The sequence below is a fragment of the Pseudophryne corroboree genome, chromosome 4 (assembly GCF_028390025.1).
Source record: "Pseudophryne corroboree isolate aPseCor3 chromosome 4, aPseCor3.hap2, whole genome shotgun sequence".
Classification (NCBI taxonomy): domain Eukaryota; kingdom Metazoa; phylum Chordata; class Amphibia; order Anura; family Myobatrachidae; genus Pseudophryne; species Pseudophryne corroboree.
Window position 1 is genome coordinate 300,407,594 of NC_086447.1, and position 25,236 is coordinate 300,432,829.

At 43.6% G+C, this 25,236-nt stretch overlaps 1 protein-coding gene across 3 annotated transcripts in view; it reads left to right on the forward strand.

The window, feature by feature from the left end:
* Positions 1–25,236, forward strand: part of FNDC3B (fibronectin type III domain containing 3B) — a 617,129-nt gene that overhangs the window by 411,821 nt on the left and 180,072 nt on the right. For all 3 annotated transcript variants that reach the window (XM_063916263.1, XM_063916264.1, XM_063916265.1), the window contains exons 8-13: positions 5,512–5,669; positions 6,151–6,210; positions 8,264–8,402; positions 8,812–8,865; positions 12,879–13,003; positions 18,225–18,396. In XM_063916263.1, coding sequence (XP_063772333.1) covers positions 5,512–5,669; positions 6,151–6,210; positions 8,264–8,402; positions 8,812–8,865; positions 12,879–13,003; positions 18,225–18,396 — 708 coding nt within the window. The remainder of the gene's footprint in view (positions 1–5,511; positions 5,670–6,150; positions 6,211–8,263; positions 8,403–8,811; positions 8,866–12,878; positions 13,004–18,224; positions 18,397–25,236) is intronic.

Genomic DNA, 25,236 nt, shown 5'->3' on the forward strand with positions numbered 1-25,236 from the left:
ACGCCCGCTCCCTCAGATGGCAGACACAGATGTCGACACGGAGTCTGACTCCAGTGTCGACGAGGTTGAGACATATACACAATCCACTAGGAACATCCGTTACATGATCCCGGCAATAAAAAATGTGTTACACATTTCTGACATTAACCCAAGTACCACTAAAAAAGGGTTTTATGTTTGAGGAGAAAAAGCAGGCAGTGTTTTGTTCCCCCATCAAATGAGTGAATGAAGTGTGAAAAAGCGTGGGTTCCCCCGATAAGAAACTGGTAATTTCTAAAAAGTTACTGATGGCGTACCCTTTCCCGCCAGAGGATAAGTTACGCTGGGAGATATCCCCTAGGGTGGATAAGGCGCTCACACGTTTGTCAAAAAAGGTGGCACTGCCGTCTTAGGATATGGCCACTTTGAAGGTACCTGCTGATAAAAAGCAGGAGGCTATCCTGAAGTCTGTATTTACACACTCAGGTACTAGACTGAGACCTGCAGATAGTGCTGCTGCAGCGTGGTCTGTGACCCTGTCAAACAGGGATACTATTTTGCGAACATAAGAGCATATTAAAGACGTCGTCTTATATATGAGGGATGCACAGAGGGATATTTTGCCGGCTGGCATCCAGAATTAATGCAATGTCCATTCTGTCAGGAGGGTATTAGAGACCCGACACTGGACAGGTGATGCTGACTTTAAAAGGCACATAGAGCCTTATAAGGGTGAGGAATTGTTTGGGGATGGTCTCTGGGACCTCGTATCCACAGCAACAGCTGGGAAGAAAATTTTTTTACCTCAGGTTTCCTCACAGCCTAAGAAAGCACTGTATTGTCAGGTACAGTCCTTTCGGCTTCAGAAAAGCAAGCGGGTCAAAGGCGCTTCCTTTCTGCACAGAGACGAGGGAAGAGGGAAAAAGCTGCACCAGTCAGCCAGTTCCCAGAATCAAAATTCGTCCCCCGCTTCATCTGAGTCCACCGCATGACGCGGGGGCTCCACAGGTGTAGCCAGGTACGGTGGGGGGCCGCCTCAAAAATTTCAGCGATCAGTGGGCTCGCTCACAGGTGGAGCCCTGGATCCTTCAAGTAGTATCTCAGGGGTACAAGCTGGAATTCGAGGCGTCTCCCCCCCGCCGTTTCCTCAAATCTGCCTTGCCGACAACTCCCTCAGGCAGGGAGGCTGTGCTAGAGGCAATTCACAAGCTGTATTCCCAGCAGGTGATAGTCAAGGCGCCCCTACTTCAACAAGGACGGGGTTACTATTCCACACTGTTTGTGGTACCGAAACCGGACGGTTCGGTGAGACCCATTTTAAATTTGAAATCCTTGAACACATACATAAAAAAATTCAAGTTCAAGATGGAATCGCTCAGGGCGGTTATTGCAAGCCTGGAGGAGGGGGATTACAAGGATGCTTACCTACATGTCCCCATTTACCATCCTCACCAGGAGTACCTCAGATTTGTGGTACAGGATTGCCATTACCAATTCCAAACACTGCCGTTTGGACTGTCCACGGCACCGAGGGTCTTTACCAAGGTAATGGCAGAAATGATGATACTCCTTCGAAAAAAGGGAGTTTTAATTATCCCGTACTTGGACGATCTCCTTATAAAGGCGAGGTCCAAGGAGCAGTTGTTGGTCGGAGTAGCACTATCTCGGGAAGTGCTACAACAGCACGGATGGATTCTATACATTCCAAAGTCACAGCTGGTTCCTACCACACGCCTACTGTTCCTGGGGATGGTTCTGGACACAGAACAGAAAAAAATGTTTCTCCCGCAGGAGAAAGCCAAGGAACTGTCATCTCTAGTCAGAGACCTCCTGAAACCAAAACAGGTATCGGTGCATCACTGCACACGAGTCCTGGGAAAAATGGTAGCTTCTTACGAAGCAAAATTCCATTCGGCAGGTTCCATGCAAGAACCTTTCAGTGGGACCTCTTGGACAAGTGGTCGGGATCGCATCTTCAGATGCATCGGCTGATAACCCTGTCTCCAAGGACCAGGGTATCTCTACTGTGGTGGCTGCAGAGTGCTCATCTTCAAGAGGGCCGCAGATTCGGCATATAGGACTGGGTCCTGGTAACCACGGATGCCAGCCTTCAAGGCTGGGGGGCAGTCACACAGGGAAGAAATTTCCAAGGACTTTGGTCAAGTCAGGAGTCGTCCCTACACATAAATATTCTGGAACTGAGGGCCATTTACAATGCCCTAAGTCTGGCAAGGCCTCTGCTTCAAAACCAGCCGGTACTGATCCAATCGGACAACATCACGGCAGTCGCCCATGTAAACCAACAGGGCGGCACAAGAAGCAGGATGGCGATGGCAGAAGCCACAAGGATTCTCCGATGGGCGGAAAATCACGTCTTAGCACTGTCAGCAGTGTTCATTCCGGGAGTGGACAACTGGGAAGCAGACTTCCTCAGCAGACACGACCTACACCCGGGAGAGTGGGGACTTCATCCAGAAGTCTTCCAACTGTTGGTAAACCGTTGGGAAAGGCCACAGGTGGACATGATGGCGTCCCGCCTAAACAAAAAACTAGATATTGCGCCAGGTCAAGGGACCCTCAGGCAATAGTTGTGGACGCTCTAGTGACACCGTGGGTGTACCAGTCGGTTTATGTATTCCCTCCTCTGCCTCTCATACCAAAGGTACTGAGAATAATAAGAAAACGAGGAGTAAGAACGATACTCGTGGTTCCGGATTGGCCAAGAAGAGCTTGGTACCCAGAACTTCAAGAAATGATATCAGAGGACCCATGGCCTCTACCGCTCAGACAGGATCTGCTACAGCAGGGGCCCTGTCTGTTCCAAGACTTAGCGCGGCTGCGTTTGACGGCATGGCGGTTGAATTCCGGATCCTAAAGGAAAAGGGCATTCCGGAGGAAGTCATTCCTACGCTGATAAAAGCCAGGAAAGAAGTAACCGCAAACCATTATCACCGTATTTGGCGAAAATATGTTGCGTGGTGTGAGGCCAGGAAGGCCCCAACAGAGGAATTTCATCTGGGTCGTTTTCTGCACTTCCTACAGTCAGGAGTGACTATGGGCCTAAACTTGGGTTCCATTAAGGTCCAGATTTTCGGCTCTGTCGATTTTCTTCCAGAAAGAACTGGCTTCACTGCCTGGAGTTCAGACATTTGTAAAGGGAGTGCTACATATTCAGCCCCCTTTTGTGCCTCCTGTGGCACCTTGGGATCTCAACGTGGTGTTGAGTTTCTTAAAATCACATTGGTTTGAGCCACTTAAAACTGTGGATTTAAAATATCTCACATGGAAAGTGGTCATGTTATTGGCCTTGGCTTCGGCCAGGCGTGTTTCAGAATTGGCGGCTTTGTCGTGTAAAAGCCCTTATCTGATTTTCCATATGGATAGGGCAGAATTGAGGACTCGTCCCCAGTTTCTCCCTAAGGTGGTATCAGCTTTTCACTTGAACCAGCCTATTGTGGTGCCTGCGGCTACTAGGGACTTGGAAGATTCCAAGTTACTGGACGTAGTCAGGGCCTTAAAAATTTATATTTCCAGGACGGCTGGAGTCAGGAAAACTGACTCGCTTTTTATCCTGTAGGCACCCAACAAAATAGGTGCTCCTGCTTCTAAGCAGACTATTGCTCGCTGAATTTGGGGGAGTGGATCTCCAAGAATCGATGATGCATGAGGTGGCAACTTATGGGCTGTTATAAGAAATAATAACTTTGAAAGGTAAATTTCTATTCAGGAAACACTGAAACCTTTTGGGGGTAATTTCATTAGGCCCGAGGTGCATTGTAACAGCACTGGAACGCCTGCAATTGTACCCTTCATCATCTTAGTTTCATTCCTAAATCCTGCATTTCAGTTTACAGCATAACATGGCTGGGTAAAATAATTGCCAATATCGGGCTAGCGTATGTAAAGCATTGTGGGCGACGCCCTTAATTGCAGCGACCCCTTTAACATTTTCACACAAAACAACTACAAGAACAACATATTTTATTTACTCTACTGTGGAATTTGCTAATTTGTATCACTTGGAAGGTTCATACTGGTAAATATGCTGGCTTTTGGCTTTTTGATAACAACATGTCAAAATTAACAAAATATTTTGACAAACTTTTGTTTACTTTCATTTACTTGTTTATTGAGAAGCAGGTTTCTGTTTACTGTCCCTCTTATTAGATTTGTTTTGTATTTGCTCTATATAAAATATTCATGGTTCTATAATCACTACATTAATGGACCTAAGATGAGCTGCAAACTGCACGCCTTCTCTCCTAAGAAGAGGAAATGGAAAATAATGATGATGATGTTATCATGATGTTGTAGCCTTGCATTTCAATGTTATTTGCCATTAGTAGAGGAAAAATACGTATATAGATGTATGTATGTGTGCTTTAAATTGGCATTAAACCAATAAGTCTACAGTATTTTTGGTTGGTATACTGTATGTACACAGATTTTAGATTTCAGATCTTTTTAAATTAGATATACAATGAGAGAATAGAGAAAAATTAATAAATGTTTACATAGTGCAGTGCATTCACACTTAGGGTCTTATTCAGTATGGATCACATCAGTGATGCCATCGCATGCTGAAGTATTTATGCCCAGTGGGCACACACCGGAGCCGTACTGTGCGCATCTCTCTAATGCAAATGCCTCTGCCTGATTGACAGGCAGAGGCATTCACGGGCCAGTTCAGGGTGGCGACGTGGTGTTGCAGGGGCGTCAATTTGGCATTGCGGGTGCGTGCCATCAGCGTTGAGGGAGCATGCCTTTGTGAGGGTGAGCTGCCAGGCTGCAGAGACAGTGGAGCTGCTGTAAATCAGCGATGCAATAACAATTGTTTTGCGATCACATTGCTGCCCGCCATTAGCATACTGGGCGGCCTTACCCTCTGCCGGGCGGCCCCCAGCATACCAGAGATAGCAGTTGCAGTTTTGCTATTTTAGCAAAACTGCAGCTCAAGCGGAATAAGGTCATCAGTTCACAACTTATGTGTGCAGCTTACACTGCCACTGCTATAATCACAGCAAAATGTGTATGCACTAATAATTCACAAATGCAGAAGATTACCTTATATTTTCAGTCAACAAAGTCATTTATAAATCACATTATAATCATATTAATATATGTAGCATATTAAATAAGGGGCCAAAGGGAAACATCGACAGATAGATGTCCATGGGCAAAATCAGAAAAGGGAGATACAGTAATGTACAGCTTATTGAAAGTACTGTAAGTAACACCCATCCCACCGCCATACTGGAGACAGGAACAAGTATGCATAAAGTACTGTAAGTAACACCCATCCCACCGCCATACTGGGGACAGGAACAAGTATGCATCAAGTACTGAATGTTCTGTAAACATATTTCTGTAGTCGCAGACAACAAATAATTGAATTTAGCCAAAGCCATATGGCCAATTTGTTCTGCTCTGGGAACCACACACACCTCTACACTACTTATATGTTTGGGGCGAGTTCTGCACTCTTAATCTTGTGAGAATAATGATACATTTTATTTATTTTTTTCCTTCCAGGTTTCTAACATTCAGTCCAGAGCAGCTGTAGTAACATGGTTCCCTGCCAACAGCTATCCAAGCGGAGATAAATCCAGTAATGGCCTTTTGTATTCCTGTAGTTATGAGGTTGCTTTATCAGACAAAGGAAGAGATGGAAAGTACAAGATTATTTACAGGTAATAAATTCCATTCTAGCTGTGCAGCATATGACAGTGTGATGCTTTCTGTATTTATACTGTAGATAACACCGGAAGCCTGTAATGTGTACACAAGAAAAAGATGTACTCTAAAAAATATATGTGACCTTAAATTGGGAGTCATTAGCTGAGAAGTGGCGTTGCGTTGCCTGAATGCTATCCATATATTTTATTTCAGACACTGCACTATAAACTATAGGCAGTGTTCCTAAGATCGGATGTCTCTCTTGTTCTCTTTGTATATGTATATATTTGCATACATACATACACCTGAAATGTCCATATGTGACCTGTGAATCTGTTACATGCATGAGGAATATTTCTAGGTCTAGGCAGATGGATGTGCTGTGCTCTATTACTTTGTCACTTATATTGATGATGGTTTCAGAGCTGCAGGCAGAAACCTGTATTAACTTCAGCTTTTTATCTCTCACTTTCCATAAACAATTTGTCTCTGTAGTGGAGAAGAATTAGAGTGTCACCTGCGAGACCTCAGGCCGGCAACAGATTACCATGTCAGGTGAGTTATCGTTTTATGTCTGCTACACTTGAGCTAGGAAAACAATAGCCAGTGTTGGTGCCAGTGAAAAGGATGTTACTCCCAGTTCTGTGGATCCTCAGCCCATGTGGGTAGAGTTAATTATACCACATTCATGCTGGATACTATTTTTATATCACCATATATGAGTAGGAGGATCGGGTTGGGTATGTGTGACCGGCGGTCAGGAGACCGCCAGTCACAATACCGATGCTGGGATCCCGGTTGTGAGATTGCCGGCGACGAGCGTAATGAAGCACCTTGTGATCTCGCTGCTCTCGTCACACAGCGGGCTTGGTGGCTCGATGCGCTCGCCACAGGTTCTATTCCCACTCTATGGGTGTCGTGGACACCCACGAGTGGGAATAGTCTCTGTTGGTCTGCATGCTGACTGGCGGGATTTTGAGCGAGCGGGATGTAGTGGTCGGTATTGTCACCGCCGGTCACATAACTACATCCCAGAGGCACATTACCGGGGATTTCTTTAGTAACTGTCAGTCACTTAGTAAGAAAACATCCCTGTACCAGTTTAATCTATAGTATCAACACAGTATAAACCACTGGCAGCAAGTAAAATGTACTGACTCTATTTCGTTCCTTAGAACAGCAGCTTCAAACCCCACTTTTATTTTACTTAACTATTAACATTTATTTATATAGCGCAAGAATATTTTCCGTTGCGCATTATGATTGGATTACCCCACCCCTAGACTTCAAGTGTCTTCTCAACATATTCTAACTTTATCTAAGAAAAATCTGCTGTCGCCACCTTTATTGACATGTTTCTGAAAGACCAATAAACCTAATCTAAATTAAGTGCATTTATAAAAGAAGATTCTAATAACAATGACAATTATATTTAAGCAGTGTTAATTTTGACAAGGATTTTAAATGTAGTTTTAGTTTACTTAAATTGTAGTTGGTTTAGAGTCACATTTTAGTCTTTTTTGCTTTGTTTTAGTCAAGATTTAGTTAGTGGATCTCAGTTTTCATTTTAGTTTAATTTTAGTCAATGTTTTAGTCATAACTTGCAAACAGTTTAATGATACTGTAATGGATTTTACTGAAGAACATTTCTCTAAAATTCCCTTGAGAGGTATGCATACCTTTAACTATGTGTTTAGTAATCTAGGCTAAGTAGGCTGAGAATGTGTTACATACTGAGTCTAACTTACTGTGGTACTCCCATATATAATATACAAATGAATGCCTTAAGTTTGTTAGAACAAACAAGTGCAATAAACAATCCAATCCTATTTCCTTCACAGCAGGTGTTCTGCAAATAATTGAACACGTGAGGCCGGATGTAATGTCATCCGACTTGACTGGAGGTGAGGGTTGCCACCCGAACTCAGACTTTTTTTTAAAATGGCAATCATTTACAAGGCATCGTTTGGCCTTGTAAATGATTGCCTCTTTAAAAAAATGCTGAATTTGGCCGGCGACCCGCACCTCCGGTCAACTCGGATGGCATTACCTCTGGCCCAATAATTGTTCTTTAAAAATGTAAAACCCTACTTCCAGTGTTAATGTTAACTAAGATTTTAAATTTAGTTTTAATCTTAGTCACTTTTTGTTGCTTTGTTTTAGTCAAGATTTAGTCAGTGGATCTCATGAGGTTTACATTTGAGTAAAAAAATCCTGAAATAAAACTAGTCAACGATTACTTTTGGTCAAAATTTTTGTCGGCAAAATTAACACTGTTCTTAAGGTTTCGATATCTTGACAGAAGTTTCATTTTTATCTGCAATGTATATGACTACATGTTATTGATCTGTGATTATCAACTCTTACACAAAATGATTACGGACAGGGTGTACATAAGTTAAAAAAAAAATCAGGTACCTTGTATCTGAAATAGCTGTGTCGGCAGGTGTGTGCCTGTTTTATTAGTAGCTTTGTACATAAAACAGTTTCTATTTCAGCTTTAGCGGTCATAAAGGTACTTATGGTAAATGCATTTTGATGGAGGTATATGAAGATGACGTGTGATGGAGAAGAACAAATATATACCACTGTGTTCTTTGTGTTTTAGGGTATATACAACAAATAAATCAGTAAAGGGATCCTGCTCGGAGCCCATCACCTTCACCACTCACAGCTGTGCACCAGAATGTCCTTTCCCACCTAAGCTGTCTCACAGAACCAAAAGCTCACTCACACTACAGTGGAAGGTAACGTTCATGCGTCTCTTCTGCTCTTTCACATGTGGAAACTGAATCGCAATGATTTCCACCTCAACATTCTTCCTTCTCCCAGCATGCTCCATACCTGAACTACAGCAGGAACCTTCTTTATATTCTTTTCTGTAAAAATATACCTCCGTAATGCCTTACTGACTGCTTATTGTTACCTGTTGCTACTACCATCCTTCACAAGTAAGTGTGCCCCAAACTAATATATCAAATCAAGGTTCTTGTTTAAGTAGCCTTTTTGTGATTTAAAGTACAGTATTAAGCAATCATTTAAATACCCCCACCTCTACCCAAAAACATCTGTTATAAGCTATGGCTCTGTATATACGTTTTCCCACACTTACCATGTTAAATGTGTAAAATATTAAAACATTTTGTTTTATTTCAGGCACCAGTTGATAATGGTTCAAAAATCACCAGCTACCTTTTACAATGGCACGAGGTATAAAGATATAAATTCATTTTTGTTAATATTAATATTGAATTTTTCATGGTACCAGGCTTGAACTTTCCAGTATAAAATCAGTATAAAGACTTATTTAGGACCATACTGTACAAAACCTATAAAGCTAAAGTTCAGTTCAAAAATCTGTATAAAATTATGATTTAAGACTGGTAAAGCATAGCCAGAAAGTTGTCCTATACTGTGAAATGGGTTACGTTTATGTGACCGGTGGTCTCCAATACCGATGCTGGGATACCGGCATCCGAAAATCCCGATGGTCGGCATGCCGACCAACAGGGACTATTCCCACTCGTGGGTGTCCACGAGGGATCAGTACGATATCCCGGCGGTCATGAGACCGACGCCGGGAGACCGACAGCCGGAATCCCGGCGGCGAGCGCAGCGTGTCCGCTCGCCACACTTCGGTCGCCACAGGGTTCTATTCCCCTCCGGGTGGTGGTGTGGACCACCACTCGAGGGGTAACCAGCCGGCGGTCGGGACTCCGACCGCCAGTATTTCAGCTGGTGTCAGGATTCCAGCGTCAGTATCCTGGCCGCCGGGATCCCGACAGGCGATAAAGTGACTGCCTCCCGTCCACGACACCCATAGTGTGGGAATATAACCTGTCCGCATTTTCCGTTTAGTACGTCCCGCCATAAGCGTTGGAGAGTGAAAGAGTGGAGAGAGATAAAGTACCAACCAACTAGCTCCTGTCATTTTTCAAACACAGCCTGTAACATGGCAGGTAGGCGTTGATTGGCTGGTTCTCTCTTCACTTTATCACACTATAAAGCTTAGTACATCTGCCCCCGGGTGTGAGGAAATATGATAGAAGTTATTGGTCGCAGTATGCCTTCGGTCGACAAATTCAGAGACGCTGAATTTAATGCATTATGGTCCTTGTATTTTTAGTTTTTTGGGCTTTTTATGGCCAGTCGTGTCAGTGCCAAGCATATGAAAAACCAAATAGATTTCTTTCCTGTGAAAAAAATCAAGAGATGGTCCCACAGCCTCTCATCTGCTACGCTCATTAGGCAGAAACAGGATGTAAACACAGACACTGCACGGCCAACCAGTGAATCAAACACGGATGAACATAAAGCTAGGTCAGAAGAGAGCAATTAATAAGACAGCTCTTTCTGTCTCTTACCTCTGCGTGGTGGGCCTCTTTGCACTCAGGAAATATTGGTGCACAAGGATTTCACTAGCTCTTCACTTAGGTCAGGCATGTCCAAACTGCGGCCCTCCAGCTGTTGAGAAACTACACATCCCAGCATGCCCTGACACAGCTGTAGCATTCTCTGACAGCAAAACTGTGTCAGGGCATGTTGGGATATGTAGTTTCACAACAGCTGGAGGGCCACAGTTTGGACATGCCTGACTTAGGTAGAACATATCACTAGCAGATGCTGTCCTATACAGAGAAGCATTAGGAAAATATTTGCAGCCAGGAAAATAAATAAAATTTTCCCGTACTAAAAAAAATAAAATAAATCCATTTTAAGTAAAACAATGATGTTGTAACTGTGGCGGAAGAGATTTATCAAAGATTCTTAAGTTAGTAAATAGAAGTGTTATATGGCAACCACTCAGATTGTAGCTATCATTTATTCTATGCATTCTGCAGAGTGATAGCTACAAGCTGATGGGTTACTATGGGCAACTCCTCTACTCTTTAGAAAGTTTGACAAATCTCCTCAAAAAGTTGTTTCTGTGTGCAAATAATAATTAGGATTCCTTGAGCTCAGATAGACTACCGTATATCAGACGATCTTGTGTCGCTCTTCCTGATGAAGTAAAATATTAGCAATCAAAGGATAATTTCAGCAAAAACCAAAGACTGATTCTGACTGGGTTATTATTAAAGTACGTAGGAGGTTTTAGGACCATAGATGCTGCACTATGTGTCCCGATACCTATAGGTCCAGTATCTAGAAAACATTTATTAATCATTACTTGCTGTATCAGTGGTAATTCCTCTTATCTCTGATCTGATGACTACTACTATAGCTCTAATGATTTATCAAGGCCCCTCCTCAGTCATTCTGATGAATGTAAAAGCCCTTACTTACTATAAAAACTTTATAGACAACACATTACAAAATAGCTTTTACGTAGACATCTGGGGCCTGATGCTGATTCGCACGCGGCAACGACTGCATTAGTGTCTGTGGCTGTAGGCGCATGTAGTATAAGCCCTTCCTCTGGTGTACAACCCTGCATCTAAATGCACAAGGGCTGGGACGCTCACTTTGAGGTGCAGCACCATTGGGACTTGCAGCAGCCCCATGCTAGGTACAGATTCTCCGTCACAGTATGACCTCCAATGGAAGCGATTAAGGGGTCTATTCATGAAGCAGTGAAAAGTGTGGAGAAGTTGCCATTGGCTACCAATCAGCATTGAAGTAACATATATAATTTGCATACCATCAAATAATACAGAGCAGCTGATTGGTTGCCAGGGGCAACTTCTCCACTGGCTCACTTCTCCACGCTTTTCACTGCTTCATGAATAGACCCCTAAGTGTCTGAGAGAGAGATGTATGATTCTGTGCGTTTCGAGTGACCTGTTTTAAATGCACTTTTGTTGTAGAGGGAGGGTGTTATCTCACCTTTTTGGAGAAGTGCACCCTTCCTCTGTGGCTGTAGCTGCTGTTCGGGAATGTCGCTAAATGGATTGTGTGCTTGTGCCGGACATTAAACCCCCAGCGGCACCCATTGTAAAAAAAAAAAAAAGGGGGGGTGTTTTGCATGCACAGTCCCCGGCTGTAAGAGCTGACAGCCAGGGACAGTGCTGAGCGCTGGGCAATGTTCATCTGCAGCTGTCGAAATTGATCTGCGGGTGTCAAAACTGTCAGTGCCCCTGACCTTTCATACATTTGCCCCGTACATTAGCACACTGTCTTAAAGATAGCAGCGCTGATAATTACAGGGGCGCATAGCACCTCTGTCATTCAGCACACACAGTAATACAGTACATAGGGGAGAATCCGTATCAGTATAATATGCGCTGATACCACTTCTCCCCCATAAGTTCCCAACCACTTCTGTGTCACGACTATGACACTTCCATTATACGCCCATATGATGGTACAGTACATCTGAATAGCCACCACTCAGTACTCCACAGAACGTATGGGGCCGGATGTAATGAAGTCTGAGTTTGCCGGAGGTGCTTGTACCCAGCCGAACTCGGATGTTTTCTTAAAGCGGCAATCATGTACAAGGCAAAACCATCCCCTGTAAATGATTGCCACTTTAAAAAAATGTCCGAGTTCGTTCAGGAACCCGCACCCCTGGCCAACTCGAACTTCATTAACTGGCCCATGGTGTGAGTTTATATGGCCTTCGCACATAAGCAGCAGCAAAACATCGCCAATTTATGTGAACATCTGCATTGTGTGTGAATCAGGCCCCTTGGAGATGTACTAAGCCTTGGAGAGTGATAACATGGAGAGCGATAATGTACCAGCCAATCAGCTCCTAACTTGCATGTTACAGGCTGTGTTTGAAAAATGACAGGAGCTGATTGGCTGTTACTTTATCTCTCCAGTTTATCAATCTCCAAGGCTAGTTCATCTGCCCCTAAGGGTGGGTACACACTAGGCGATGTGCTCTATGAGTGACGTCGCCCAGAGTGTGTTCCCTTCCCTGCTAAGGTGGTTGCCGGCAGTGCATACACACTGAGCGATATGCAAACAATATCGCTCAGTGACGTCACGCTGCGGTCGGAGCTGTGCATGTAGTTTTTGGATGACAGTACAATTTGAGCTGCATGCACGGCCGACAGTGAGAGACAGTGAGAGACCCCCGGGGCCGCACATCACTCATTGTTGGTCAGCGTACACACTAATCGATATGGTAAACAACGTCGCTCAGGAAGGGCAAAATGAGCAACGTCATTTACTTTATCGGCAAGGGTGTACCCATCGTAAGTAAGGAAGCAATAGATGCTAATAACTAGTAAAGACACTACTTTAATACAAATGTTTGTTTGTTTTTGTCTTAGGGAAAACGAAACAGTGTATTTAGAGAGTGTTACACGGGGAACCAGAGGCACTGTAAGCTCACAAAGCTGTGCCCAGCAATGGAGTACACATTTAGAGTCGCTGCACGCAATGATATTGGTAAAAGGTAAGTATCATTGTATTTATGTGTGTGTTGCTTTATTACATATGGTTTGGTTCTTTATATGATTATTCTAGAGTTTCTTTTTTGTTGAAAGATTAGCAGAATCATCCAAAAGTGCAGAGAGCAGTTACACGTATGTAAGGTTGGCAAGGTTTCAGTATTTATTCATTTTTTTCATCTTTGATTAACCAGTTTTAATGGAATGCAGAACCATATTCTTACAAACAGTGTGCTTGAAACCAATGTATGGTTAAACCAGATATTTATCCATTCAGTTTTACAATTCAGTTTGCCGTAAACTGCATGCAATTTAGGGATTTTAGAACAAGCTACACGCAGGGGTGGATTTAGGAGTCAACTCTCCCTGAATTTCAGGGAGACTCCCTTAAATGGCAGCGATCTCTCTGATTCCCTGAAGTCTAGCGGTATCCCTAATTGTATCTCATTCACATTATGTAGCTGTTATGTACTAAACCACAGATAGTATATTCAAATGGGGTCATCAGTGCTATTTCATTGGTTTGGTTATAAGGCACAATGGGGCAGATGTATTAACCTGGAGAAGACATAAGGAAGTGATAAACCAGTGATAAGTGCAAGGTGATAAACGCACCAGCCAATCCGCTCCATGTAAATGAATAGTTAGGAGCTGATAGGCTGGTGCGTTTATCACCTTGCACTTATCACTGGTTTTTCACTTCCTTATCCCTCCAGGCTTAATACATCTGGCCCAATGATCCCTACGGCTACATGAATTTTCAGAGAAGGGGGCAGATGTATTAATTTTGTCCTAACGTTCCTTATATGTGCACTGCCACTTCACTGCTTTGCCGTGGTGAAGTGCTTTCTCACATCGGCAGCATGTATTAACCTGCCTCCTGGCGTTAGTTGTACACGTAAAACCACCTCTCTGGTGATCGTGTCCGCACATATCTTGATCCTCTTTTCGCCGGCCGCGGCTGCAGTGCTCCTGCGTGGACATTTCTAATCCCAGCACCCCCCGCACATATGTGAATGTGCATGCGTCATCTATCCGGAAGGACGGAATAGCCGTGCAGCAAACAATAAACTATTAATAAAGCTTCTTGAAAAAAGCAAAAACAAAGAAGGGAGTCAGAAAGACCCGCTGCGCCAGGCTGAGCCTGGCTATACAAGACAGGAGGGGATCGAGGTGAACTGCACATGCGGCTTCTTCATACATTAGAGGACACATCGATTTACTATATTTAGCAAATGCCGGAGGCGCGCACACACTGGCACAAGAATGGTAACCTGTGCTTCATACATTAGCGAGAGGCGGAAACTGCAGCCCATAGCGTGCGCTGTGGGCTACAAAGCCCATAGTGCACAGTCATACATCTGCCCCAAGGTTTCTTGTGGCCACTTCTGTTGTACCACAGGGAATAGAACACAATACATGAACAAGCCCTGAAATGTATCACTGTCTTTTCGTCAACAATTAGATCTTACTCAGCAACAATGATCAGAGAGCTCTATACGTCCAATGTAACATCATGCTCATACTGTAGGTGTTGCTTTCACAATCTGCCTGAAGTGGTTTTTCAAAAGCAGGCAAGTATAGCCTAGGCACAACATTATCGAGCCCTCTTCCCCCGACCCCTCCATATAGCTCATGTATTAGGTTTGTCACTATGGCACATAAAGTTTAGTGTTTGAGGCCCCTGCATAAAGTGCTGTGCATTGTATGTTTTAAGCTTAAAGTTCTTATTAACAAGGTGCACATATATATATTACATTTAGCACCCCACACGCTACTGAAACCAGTTCTACTGCACACGCGGGCATAGGGTGTTCTCAGATGGACTGTGCTAAGGCTATGCTGCAGGGGGACTGGCTTTTCCCGCACCACCACCACCACCATGTGCCTCACATGCCTAGTATCAAATCCACCAATGGCTACACGTCACATGCAGCTTCAGAGCTGTAAATCTTGCTGTTTGGTGTTAAAAAGCACATGTAAGCAAACTTCAAGAAAAGTATTAGCAGACATGATAAAGTGTCCCCCTATGATAATGCATCACTAGTAAACATGTTATATAGGGGAACATTTACTAAGCAGTGATAAGAGAGGAGAAGTGAGCCAGTGGAGAAATTTCCTCATCAACCAATCAGCAGCTCTGTATCATTTTATAGTATGCAAATGATAGATGTTACTTCAATGCTGATTGGTTGCCATGGGCAACTTCTTCACTGGCTCACTTCTCTGCTCTTATCACTGCTTAGTAAATGTACCCCATTGTGTAGAATGTCAGCGCTTACTTAGAAAGCATTCAACTACTGCCGTGACATGAGCAATTCTGCCCATTCTGGCTATGACTGACTGCCTACTGCGCATCTTCACTTCTGTTACAATGTGGTCATTTCCCATTTAAGGGCAATAATGTTTTAAAAGTCTTCACAATAAAATGTCAAACTGCTCAACAGAATGTACGAAAACTTGCGGTTCCTCATGTACTGAGCAGGATTAGCTTTCTGATAGTTTTTCCTTCTAAATATTCAGCGAGTATTAACGTTATCATCTCGTACTGTTGAGATGATAAATGCAGCACAGTGCAGATGGTTTATGGCGTAGCATGCGGCCAGCCTGATACATTCTGTTTAGGACCGTGGACAGATTTACTGAGAGAGCACCGGCACTGGATGTTTATGATGTTAGGAGGACCACAATTCCGGTTACTTCACAATCAACATGGAATTTAAAGTAAAATATATATGAAATGGATGTATACAAACCTCCCACTGTCCCAGTTTAGGACTAATTTAGGCAGACAATTATTGCTGCTGGTTAGTGGTACATTTGGCAATGCAAGTGTTACATTTGTCTGAAATCGAAATTACAGTGTAAAAATAAAGATCCCCAGCATACTGTATGCAGGCTACATACAAAAGCAGCCAGTATTTACCCTGCATGTAAAATAATAAATGTACAGTATTTGCCCCAGTGCATTTCAACATGGCTTGTCCAGGTGCAGAGTTATCCTTTCATTGCTTTGCTCCTAAATCTGAATCCACCCCAGTTTGTTAATTCTGTGATTGTCAGATGTGTATTGGCGACAGGGCCGGATTAAGCCTTGGGGGTGCCCGAGGGCACTTTAGATAGGGGGGCCCCAGTGGAAAGGGGGGTGGCTGTGTATACGATTGTGCATACCTCCCAACATGACTCATTCCAGGAGGGACAACATGCTCTTTAAAAGGATCTCCTTCTTAATATATGATTGTAGTCACCTGTGTTAAACTATTTAATTGCTAAGAAAATGTTTCAATACAGGTGATTGCCATCATAACGTAAGAAGGAAGTCCAGGTAGAGAGCATTTTGAATGGTCATGTTGGGAGGTATGGATTGTGTATATTAAATTTAGCCCAATGGTGTATATTAGATTTAAACTACTAGTGTAATAATGGCTGGGCACTGTTTATAGCTCCACCTAATTGAGAGGCAACTATTTTATAAAATGTTCTTGTAGTGGAACAAAGACAACTTAAACAACCTTAAAATACACATAGAAAAATTAAATCTATAATTTATCTTGTCACATGCAAAAATAGCAGCAGCCTCTGTACTACTTACACACTGGGACAGGACTTATGAGGTGTGTGTGTGTGTGTGTGTGTGTGTCTCTCTAGACACTCATTAGATAACAAGTTACACAGGGTTCCCATCCAGGTGTGGAGAGAGCTGTAAGTGACACAGGGATCCCTCCCTGTGTCACTTACATCTCTCTCCACCCTCCTATTTCTACTCTGGTTGGGAAGCTCCATCGATAGTTCATGAAATCTGATACTCTTGTGTCTCTGCCTGCACTGCATACTGTCCTGCTCGCATTCTGGCTGTCTGGTTCTGCTGCTGCATAAGAGGGAAAGCTAATAATGTCAGTTTGCTCTGGCTGGGGGGCCCCTGACAGTGAAGGGCCCGGGGTACAGTATGCCCTGCATCCCCCTCTTAATCTGGCTATGATTGGCGATAAAAATAAAGTAATCTACAGTATGAGGTCATTTTGCTATTTTTTTACATGACCCTCACAAAATCTGTAGTGTCTATTCATAATATGGTAGCCAACTATAAAACTGTATGTAACGTGTGTGCCATGTGTATACTGTATGTAACATGTTGCCTGGTGTGTCAGATGCCAACTTACATTTAAGAAAGCATCAGGTGACTGTGTAAGTAGTGGAGAATAGTTGATGGTGTGGCCAATAACAGATCTCATGTAAGAATTAATTGGCAGCAACAGGGAACATATTACTGAGTTTACCTCACATTAAATACCTCACGGGTAGCGCACCACAGAGGAATCACTTCCATGGGGTCACCTCACAGGGAGCGCATCTCAGAGGAATCACTTACATGGGGTCATCTCACAGGGATCACCTCACATTGATCACTTCACAGGAAGTGCACCTTTGTGGAAGTCACCTCACATGGATTGCCTCACAGGAATCACCTCACAGGGATCTCCTCCCCATGATCACCTCACAAGGAACACACCTCAGAGGAATCACCTCACAAGGATATTCTCACATTGATCACCTCACAGGAACCACCTCACCAGGATCTCCTCACAGGGAGCGCCCCTGTGAGGGACCATTTCACACGGGTCACCTCAGAGGAACCGCCTCACAGGGATCACCAGGCTCACAGGGATCACCTCTCATATAGTGCACCTGAGGGGAATCACCTCACATGGATCACCTCACTGGGATCACCAGGCTCACAGGGATCACCTCACAGGGAGAATACTTCAGGGGAATCACCTCACATTGGTCACCTCACAGGTATCATCACCTCAGAACCGAAAATGTTCTGATTAAGATGATTCATTGTGGCTATTTGTGGTTTGGGAGAAATTCTTTTTTTTATATTTGGACACTAGCAGTGTTTTCTGGATCTCTTAGTAAACAAGTAATGTGCTATTATTAGTACCAAATTGAGGAGTATAGTGACAAAAAAGGAACTGTAACGGTATGATGATATGGGTTTATTTTCCAGTACCTGTAAGAAAATATTGACTTGCTTGTTAGTAAGAGCTGCGTTCATATGACTAGTTACTTTGGGAAAAGTAATTACTTAATTTGAACTTGACGTCTCCCTAGTTACAGTGCTGGGTAAACCAACAAAATTCAATAAACTGTGACTTAATTAAGGAATGCTACCAAATCATAATAAACAACTAACTCATTCAGGTGTCTCTTGTCTATTCATAGTGAGTACAGCCAGGAGGTTGTGTACTATACGTCAGGCAATATCCCTCAAACGCCCTTAGCGCCTAAACTTATTCGAGCTGGAATTACGTGGATAACGCTGCATTGGACAAGGCCGGATGGATGTTTTCCAGAAGAGTTGATTTCATACACGCTGGAGATTCAGGAGGAAACTGTACGTTTATTACTTAGTTTCTTGTGGTTTTCATGCTGGAGATGTGAATGATGTCTCCAGGTCTTATGTGTAGTCACAATAAAGGTCAGTCTCCCTATGGGCCCTACACATTTCCCGATGCGCCGCCGAGGTGCCCGACGGCCGATACGGCCGACGAGCGACCCGGCGGCGGGGGGGCAGTGACGGGGGGAGTGAAGTTTCTTCACTCCCCCCGTCACGCGGCTGCATTGAAGTGCAGGCAAATATGGACGAGATCGTCCATATTGGCCTGCATGCACAGCCGACGGGAGACCAGCGATGAACGAGCGCGGGGACGCGCATCGTTCATCGCTGGAGTCTCCACACTGAAAGATATGAACGAGTTCTCGTTCATTTATGAACGAGATCGTTCATATCTTTCAGAAAATCGGCCAGTGTGTAGGGCCTATTAGTCTGTAACTGAAAAATAAATATGCTTCAATTTTCCTATATTTTTATTTTTATTTTTAGATAACACTGTTATACTTACTTATATGTTCTTCTAGCGCCTGTGGGTACTTCTGAAAGTAATGCTTTTGCCTGGAATGATTACATCATTATTATAAGATGGAAGAAAAAAAAGAAAATACTCCTCTAACTTTATTGTCCTATGTTTCCACAAACCTATTTTCTTTTACAAACATTATCTAATGTGGACTTTAAGTTCAACTGAATAAAATGCCATATTTCCTGTATAGGGTAAAATGCACTGGGGCAGATATATTAACCTGGAGAAGGAATAAAGAAGTGATAAAGAAGTGATAAGTGCAAGGTGATAACGTACAAGCCAATCATTACGGATTTGAAAAATTACAGTTACAGTAGGAGCTGACTGGCTGGTGCATTATCACCCTGCACTTATCTCTGCTTTATCACTTCTTTATCACTTCTCCAGGCTTAATACATCTGCCCCATTGTTCAGTATTGGACTGTAAAGGGGGGTACTCACGGAGCGATATTCTAAGCAATCTGACTAGATTGCTTAGAATATCGGCATGATCGCTCCGTGTGTAGCCCCCTCGGCGATAGCGATGCGCGGCCCCGCACATCGCTATCGCTGCTGCTAGATTGGCCTGCATGCAGGCCAATCTAGCGGGTCGCTCACTTCACCCGCTGGGTGAAGTGAGCGGCCCCCCCGTCTCCCCCCGCACGCTCAGCACAGATCGCGCTGTGCTGAGCGGCAGGAGAGATGTGTGCTGAGCGGTTCGCTCAGCACGCATCTCTCCTTGATCGGCCCGTGAGTACTGGGCTTAACATCATGCTAAATCACAGTATAAAATCTGCAATACATGTTTTATTACCAGTGACTGTGCTAAATATCGTACAGCATACAAGCAGTCACCCTCCTTGCCTTAATTTATTCTCCTTGCTTCAACAACATGTCTAGTTACAGCTTTGTACATCTCATAATGCAGAACATGCAGTTGTTTTTATGAATCCATGACATGTCTGTATGATGTTATCGTTAGCACACACACACACACACACACACACACATCCACACACACATATATACATATATATAGATATTTAAACTGGAGTATTTACTTTTTAGTACAAGTGCAAAAAACAAAAAACCCAACACATGGATCGGTCTACAGCCAATGTCGTCAATAGCTGACATTTATGAAAGCTTCACGTGCTTCAAATAATAGAATATCCCTCTGCTCACTAATGGGCCTGATTCAGAGATGGAAGGAAATGCAATGCTGCATTCAAACAGCATTGTATTTCCATCCAGTCTCAAGCAGGGACATGCAGGAGACATCTAAGTAGAAGATACATCTCCTGCATGTTGCTGCGATCCCAGCACTGCAACGGACCCATGGCTTTCCCCTCCCAGAAAGCAGGGGCAACCTGCTCCCCCCCCCCCCCCCATTTCTGGGAATGCAGCCCTCCCTTCGCCACCTCCCTACCCCCTCAATGTAGACAGATGCCTGTCAATCAGGCAGTGGCAGAGGGGAAGTGCGGGCGAGACCGCAAGACCCGTTCTATGCATGCACAGAACGGACCTTGCGCAGCCGCAGATTCCCGATTATGGCATGTTATCTGGTGACCATAAATCCGGAAATGTCTTCATTTCTTATAGAGTACTGTTTGGGTCTGCCATTAAATGGTCAAATTTCCCAACAACTGGTTGTTCAGCATCTAGGCTGAAAACCATCTCTGCCCCAGTGTTAACATGTCATGCTCCGTGATATTTAGCATGTAATGCTTGCTGGCATATACAGGGTTAGGCGAGTTAGTTGCTCATTAAGGAGTTTTATAGTCTATATTTGCTATCAGTTGAGTTGTTTTATAACTTAATATAGGGAAAACAATCTACTGGAAAGAACTGACCCGTATAATAAAGCAGATGAACTAGTTAATCATTTACCAGTTTATAACTGAAACTCATGCAACAATTTTATTTTAAAGTGTAGCCAATGTTATGGCATGCTACTGTGTATTCAGCTGGATTAAGCGGAGACTATAGGGACTTATTTCTGAAGTGTACTACTAGCAACATTGGGGGTCATTCCGAGTTGATCGCACGTAGCAACTTTTTGCTGCCCATGGGATCAACTAGATGCCGCCTATGGGGGAGGGCTTTTTTGCATAGCTAGGCTGCGAACGCTTGTGCAGCCGTGCTATGCAAAAACATTTTGTGCAGTTTCTGAGTAGCTTTCAACTTACTCACCCGCTGCGATGTCTTCAGCCTGTCCGGTCCCGGAATTGACGTCAGACACCCGCCCGGACACGCCTGCGTTGGACTCGCCACTCCCAGAAAACGGTGAGTTGCCGCCCCGGAACGCCTTCCTGCTGTCAATCTTCTTGTGATCGCGGCAGCGATCGCTTTCTTCGTTCTTCTTGTCGTTGCCCCGCTACGGCTGTCGCTGGGCAACAACGCACCTGCGCATTGCGGCCGCCGCACATGCGCAGAACCGACCCGTTCGCACCACTGTGAAAAACAGCAGCGGGTTGGAATGACCCCCCCCCCATTGATGTTTTCAGATATCGTGTCCACTTTAGATGCACCATCAAGCAGATTGTACAGAAGTCCGAGCCACCCCTGCTAATAAAATAAAATATATATAGGTGAAAATAGAAATGTAAATAAAGGTCACCACAGTTCCCCTGTACACACTGAACAGTAGGTTCTGCCTAGTTGGCCTAGTGCAGTGATGGCTAACCGTGACACTCCAGCTGTTGTTGAACTACATATCCCAGCATGCCCTGCTACAGTTTTTTTATTTGGCCATGCTAAAACTGATGCAGGGCATGCTGGGATGTGTAGTTCAACAACAGCTGGAGTGTCAAGGTTAGCCATCACTGGCCTAGTGGGTAATCTTGCCCTGATCAAGTAAGATTAACATACTGCTGCTCAATTCATTACTTGACACAGACTATATAAGCTGTAGCTTCGTGACTCTTTTGCAAAATATAAGAAGAATACAAACAAATAAACAGAAAAAGACACCTGTCCTTATCTGTTATTCTTCCGGCGCTGATAGCAGTTAGTAATTAATTACATAAAGTGCATCAATAGCAGCTGAGTAAGACAACTAGCTAGGTTGCCAATTAATTGGAGAACAAGAAAAAATATATAGTATACTCTGCGCTATATAACCACTGTATCAGGTTGAACTATAGTGTGCAGTCTGTCATATAGAATAATTGACTCAGTAGAACTGTGAAGGTATAACAATAATTTCTTTATCTAATATTTAAAAAGCGGTATACATTTCATACAGAATAAGCAGCATGTATTGGGCAACAATTAATTTATAATCACAATTAGTATAGCATATAATGAGATAAAATATCTTTGTTATATTACTAAAAAATGAATGAAAGTACACTGGCGTCCCAGTGATTAATAAATGTCTCGTAAAAATATTCACGGCTTTATTTAGTAATGAACTTTTGTATATATTGAGGTATAGTTACCCGTGTGCAGATTTCTGTGAGTATGGATAAGCAGGATCCGTTAATATATGTGCACATAGATAGGTATGCAGTTAATTGTACTGATTGAAGCTGGTTTGGAAAAGGCCGTATATTTTTCACGGCTGAATTCTGGATAAAAATGGTTCTTATTGACCTGTGTGAAGATCTCCAAAGAACCCACCTCCTCAAACCGGGTGTTAGACCTCACTGCGGAGGCCAGTAGCAGTCACTCGGTACAGGTGAGCGGAAAACTGGACGTCTGTGATAATGGTAATCTCCTCAAGCCGGGTGTTAGACCTCACTGCAGCGGCCAATATCACTCACTCGGTACGGGTATACAGAGAACCTGACGTCTGCAGCACAGCACCTGGACGGATGTCAGCGCCCTCGCCGAGAGCCGCTGGCCGGAGCGCCCGGCGTGTATCCAAGCCGTGATGGGATATAGCTGTGAAGATCGTTGGCTGTGAGACCGTTTGGCAAGATAGGTCAGCAGGTAGTGCCGAACAGCTGAACTTCGGAAAGTGGGCGTCAACGCGTTTCGTCTCCTTGGCAACCGGAGACTTCCTCAGGACGAAAAAACGGCTTGAGGAGATCTTCACACGGGTAACTATACCTCAATATATACAAAAGTTCATTACTAAATAAAGCCGTGAATATTTTTACGAGACATTTATTAATCACTGGGACGCCAGTGTACTTTCATTCATTTTTTAGTAATATAACAAAGATATTTTATCTCATTATATGCTATACTAATTGTGATTATAAATTAATTGTTGCCCCATACATGCTGCTTATTCTGTATGAAATGTATACCGCTTTTTAAATATTAGATAAAGAATTTATTGTTATACCTTCACAGTTCTACTGAGTCAATTATTCTATATGACAGACTGCACACTATAGTTCAACCTGATACAGTGGTTATATAGCGCAGAGTATACTATATATCTTTTGCAAAATATACCCAAAATGTTGGCCATCAAATTTTTTTTTTAGAAATACCTATTAGACAGCATAAACACCGGCCACACACACTGCAAACATTAGGCAGCTTCCCTGATTGCATAAAACTAATATTGGCCCCAGTCATGCCAGAAGTAACCCAGTCTATTCTGGCCTCAGGTCTTCATGTCAGAATCGGCCAGCTACTTGTGTGGCCACACTGGACCGTTATACTGCTGCTTGGCACTTGTGCTGAGTGACAGTACTGATTCTTACAAGGATTAAATGACTACATATTCTAAGCAAATTCATTTCAAATTTCTTCAGAGAGAAATTAATTCAGAGAAAACTGTTAGCAGTTAACTATATAAGAAGGGGGAGTGAGACCAGCCACAACAAATGTAACCCTTTATAATTCATTGTATGCTACATAGTAGTCAGTGCTATAATATACTGTCATATCTACTGTATAATAGGTGAGAACAAATATTAGATTTGATTGCAAATGAATCCTTTTGCTACACAGCTCAATAAAATTTGCTATTTAATTTTTATGCGTGTATTTCATCATGGAACAATTTGCAGAAGTCACCTGATACAAATGAGCAGGTTTTCCCCAATACACATGTGTTCTTGCCAAAAAATACTTAAAACATTTAGTGGCCCCTGGGAAATTGTAACTTTGTTCCATTTGCTATTTATCAAAGACTATCTCTGAGTTTTGGCAGAAGCAGCCATTTCTTGCGATAGGTAGCGTTTGTCATCTCAGGGAGGAGACAGAAAGGATAAAGGGGGAGCTGATAGGGAAGAGGTGAGGAACATGTCGCTTAACTACAGGTTGGCTAAATTGGCAAATGTCCAGGGACCCACAAGATGAAGGGGGCCCACCCCGAAATCAGTCACTAAATATTGTAAACAAAATGTGTAATTTGGCAATTTATTTCCGGGGATCAGCAGCACTGTGTGTTTCACAGCCGCCACTGCACTCTGGATGCAACAGCACTCAGCTTCTTCTTCCTGTTTAAGCCCTCCCTCAGACTTCCGTGTAGGTAGTCTTGGGGCGGGCTTATACAGGAAAGGGGAACTGAAGCGGTGTGCTGTGTCCTGAGTGGAGCCACAGATGGGAAGCACAGCGCTACTGTTCATAGGAGTCAGGCATCTGTCACACACATATTACATGTAACATGCTACACAGTATGTGGTCTGCAAGACAGACCAGGGGCATGCCATGCTATACAGTATGTGGTCTGCAGGACAGACCAGGGGCAACAGCCTCTACTGATGATGACTAGCAGCTGGGTAAGCAAGCCGATAGACTTACAAAGCTTTGACACTATCATGCCGCAGTGCCTTGTATATTTCTAATTATGTGGATATAATAAAACATGTAGACGTAAGAGTTTATAGAAATCAAATAGGATGCCAATCTTTAGAGGTTTTACCAGGAGCCTCCAAGCCCCTATTTACTCCTCTGGGAGGAACATACAGTATGAAGTGGGAAGTGAGAAGGGTGCAGGACTGGTCCCAGAGGAGGGGCCAGCCTACATTAACTGGCCACAAACTGTAGGGGCTGGAGTTGGGTGCAAGGGGGAGGAGAGCTCTGGAGGCGAGCGCAGTAGGGTTGCGGGGAGGGGGGCCGCACTGTGCCATGCAAAGCAGTGCAGGGCTGGCTCATCTCAAATGTTTAAAAAACAAATTTATACATCCCCAAACTGTCCCATATATATATATATATATATATATATTTCTGCAGCGGGGTACACTGGGATTCCACAGGGAGTACATCGGGGTGTAGAGTTGGATCTTGATCCGAGGCACCATCAGGCTAATGCATTGACTGTTCCCAGGATGCATTACACCGCCTCCTCTATAACCCCGCCTCCAGGCACTGGAGCTCAGTTTGTAAGTTGGTGCCTACAGTGCAGGTCACTAACAGGTGGAGCTGCA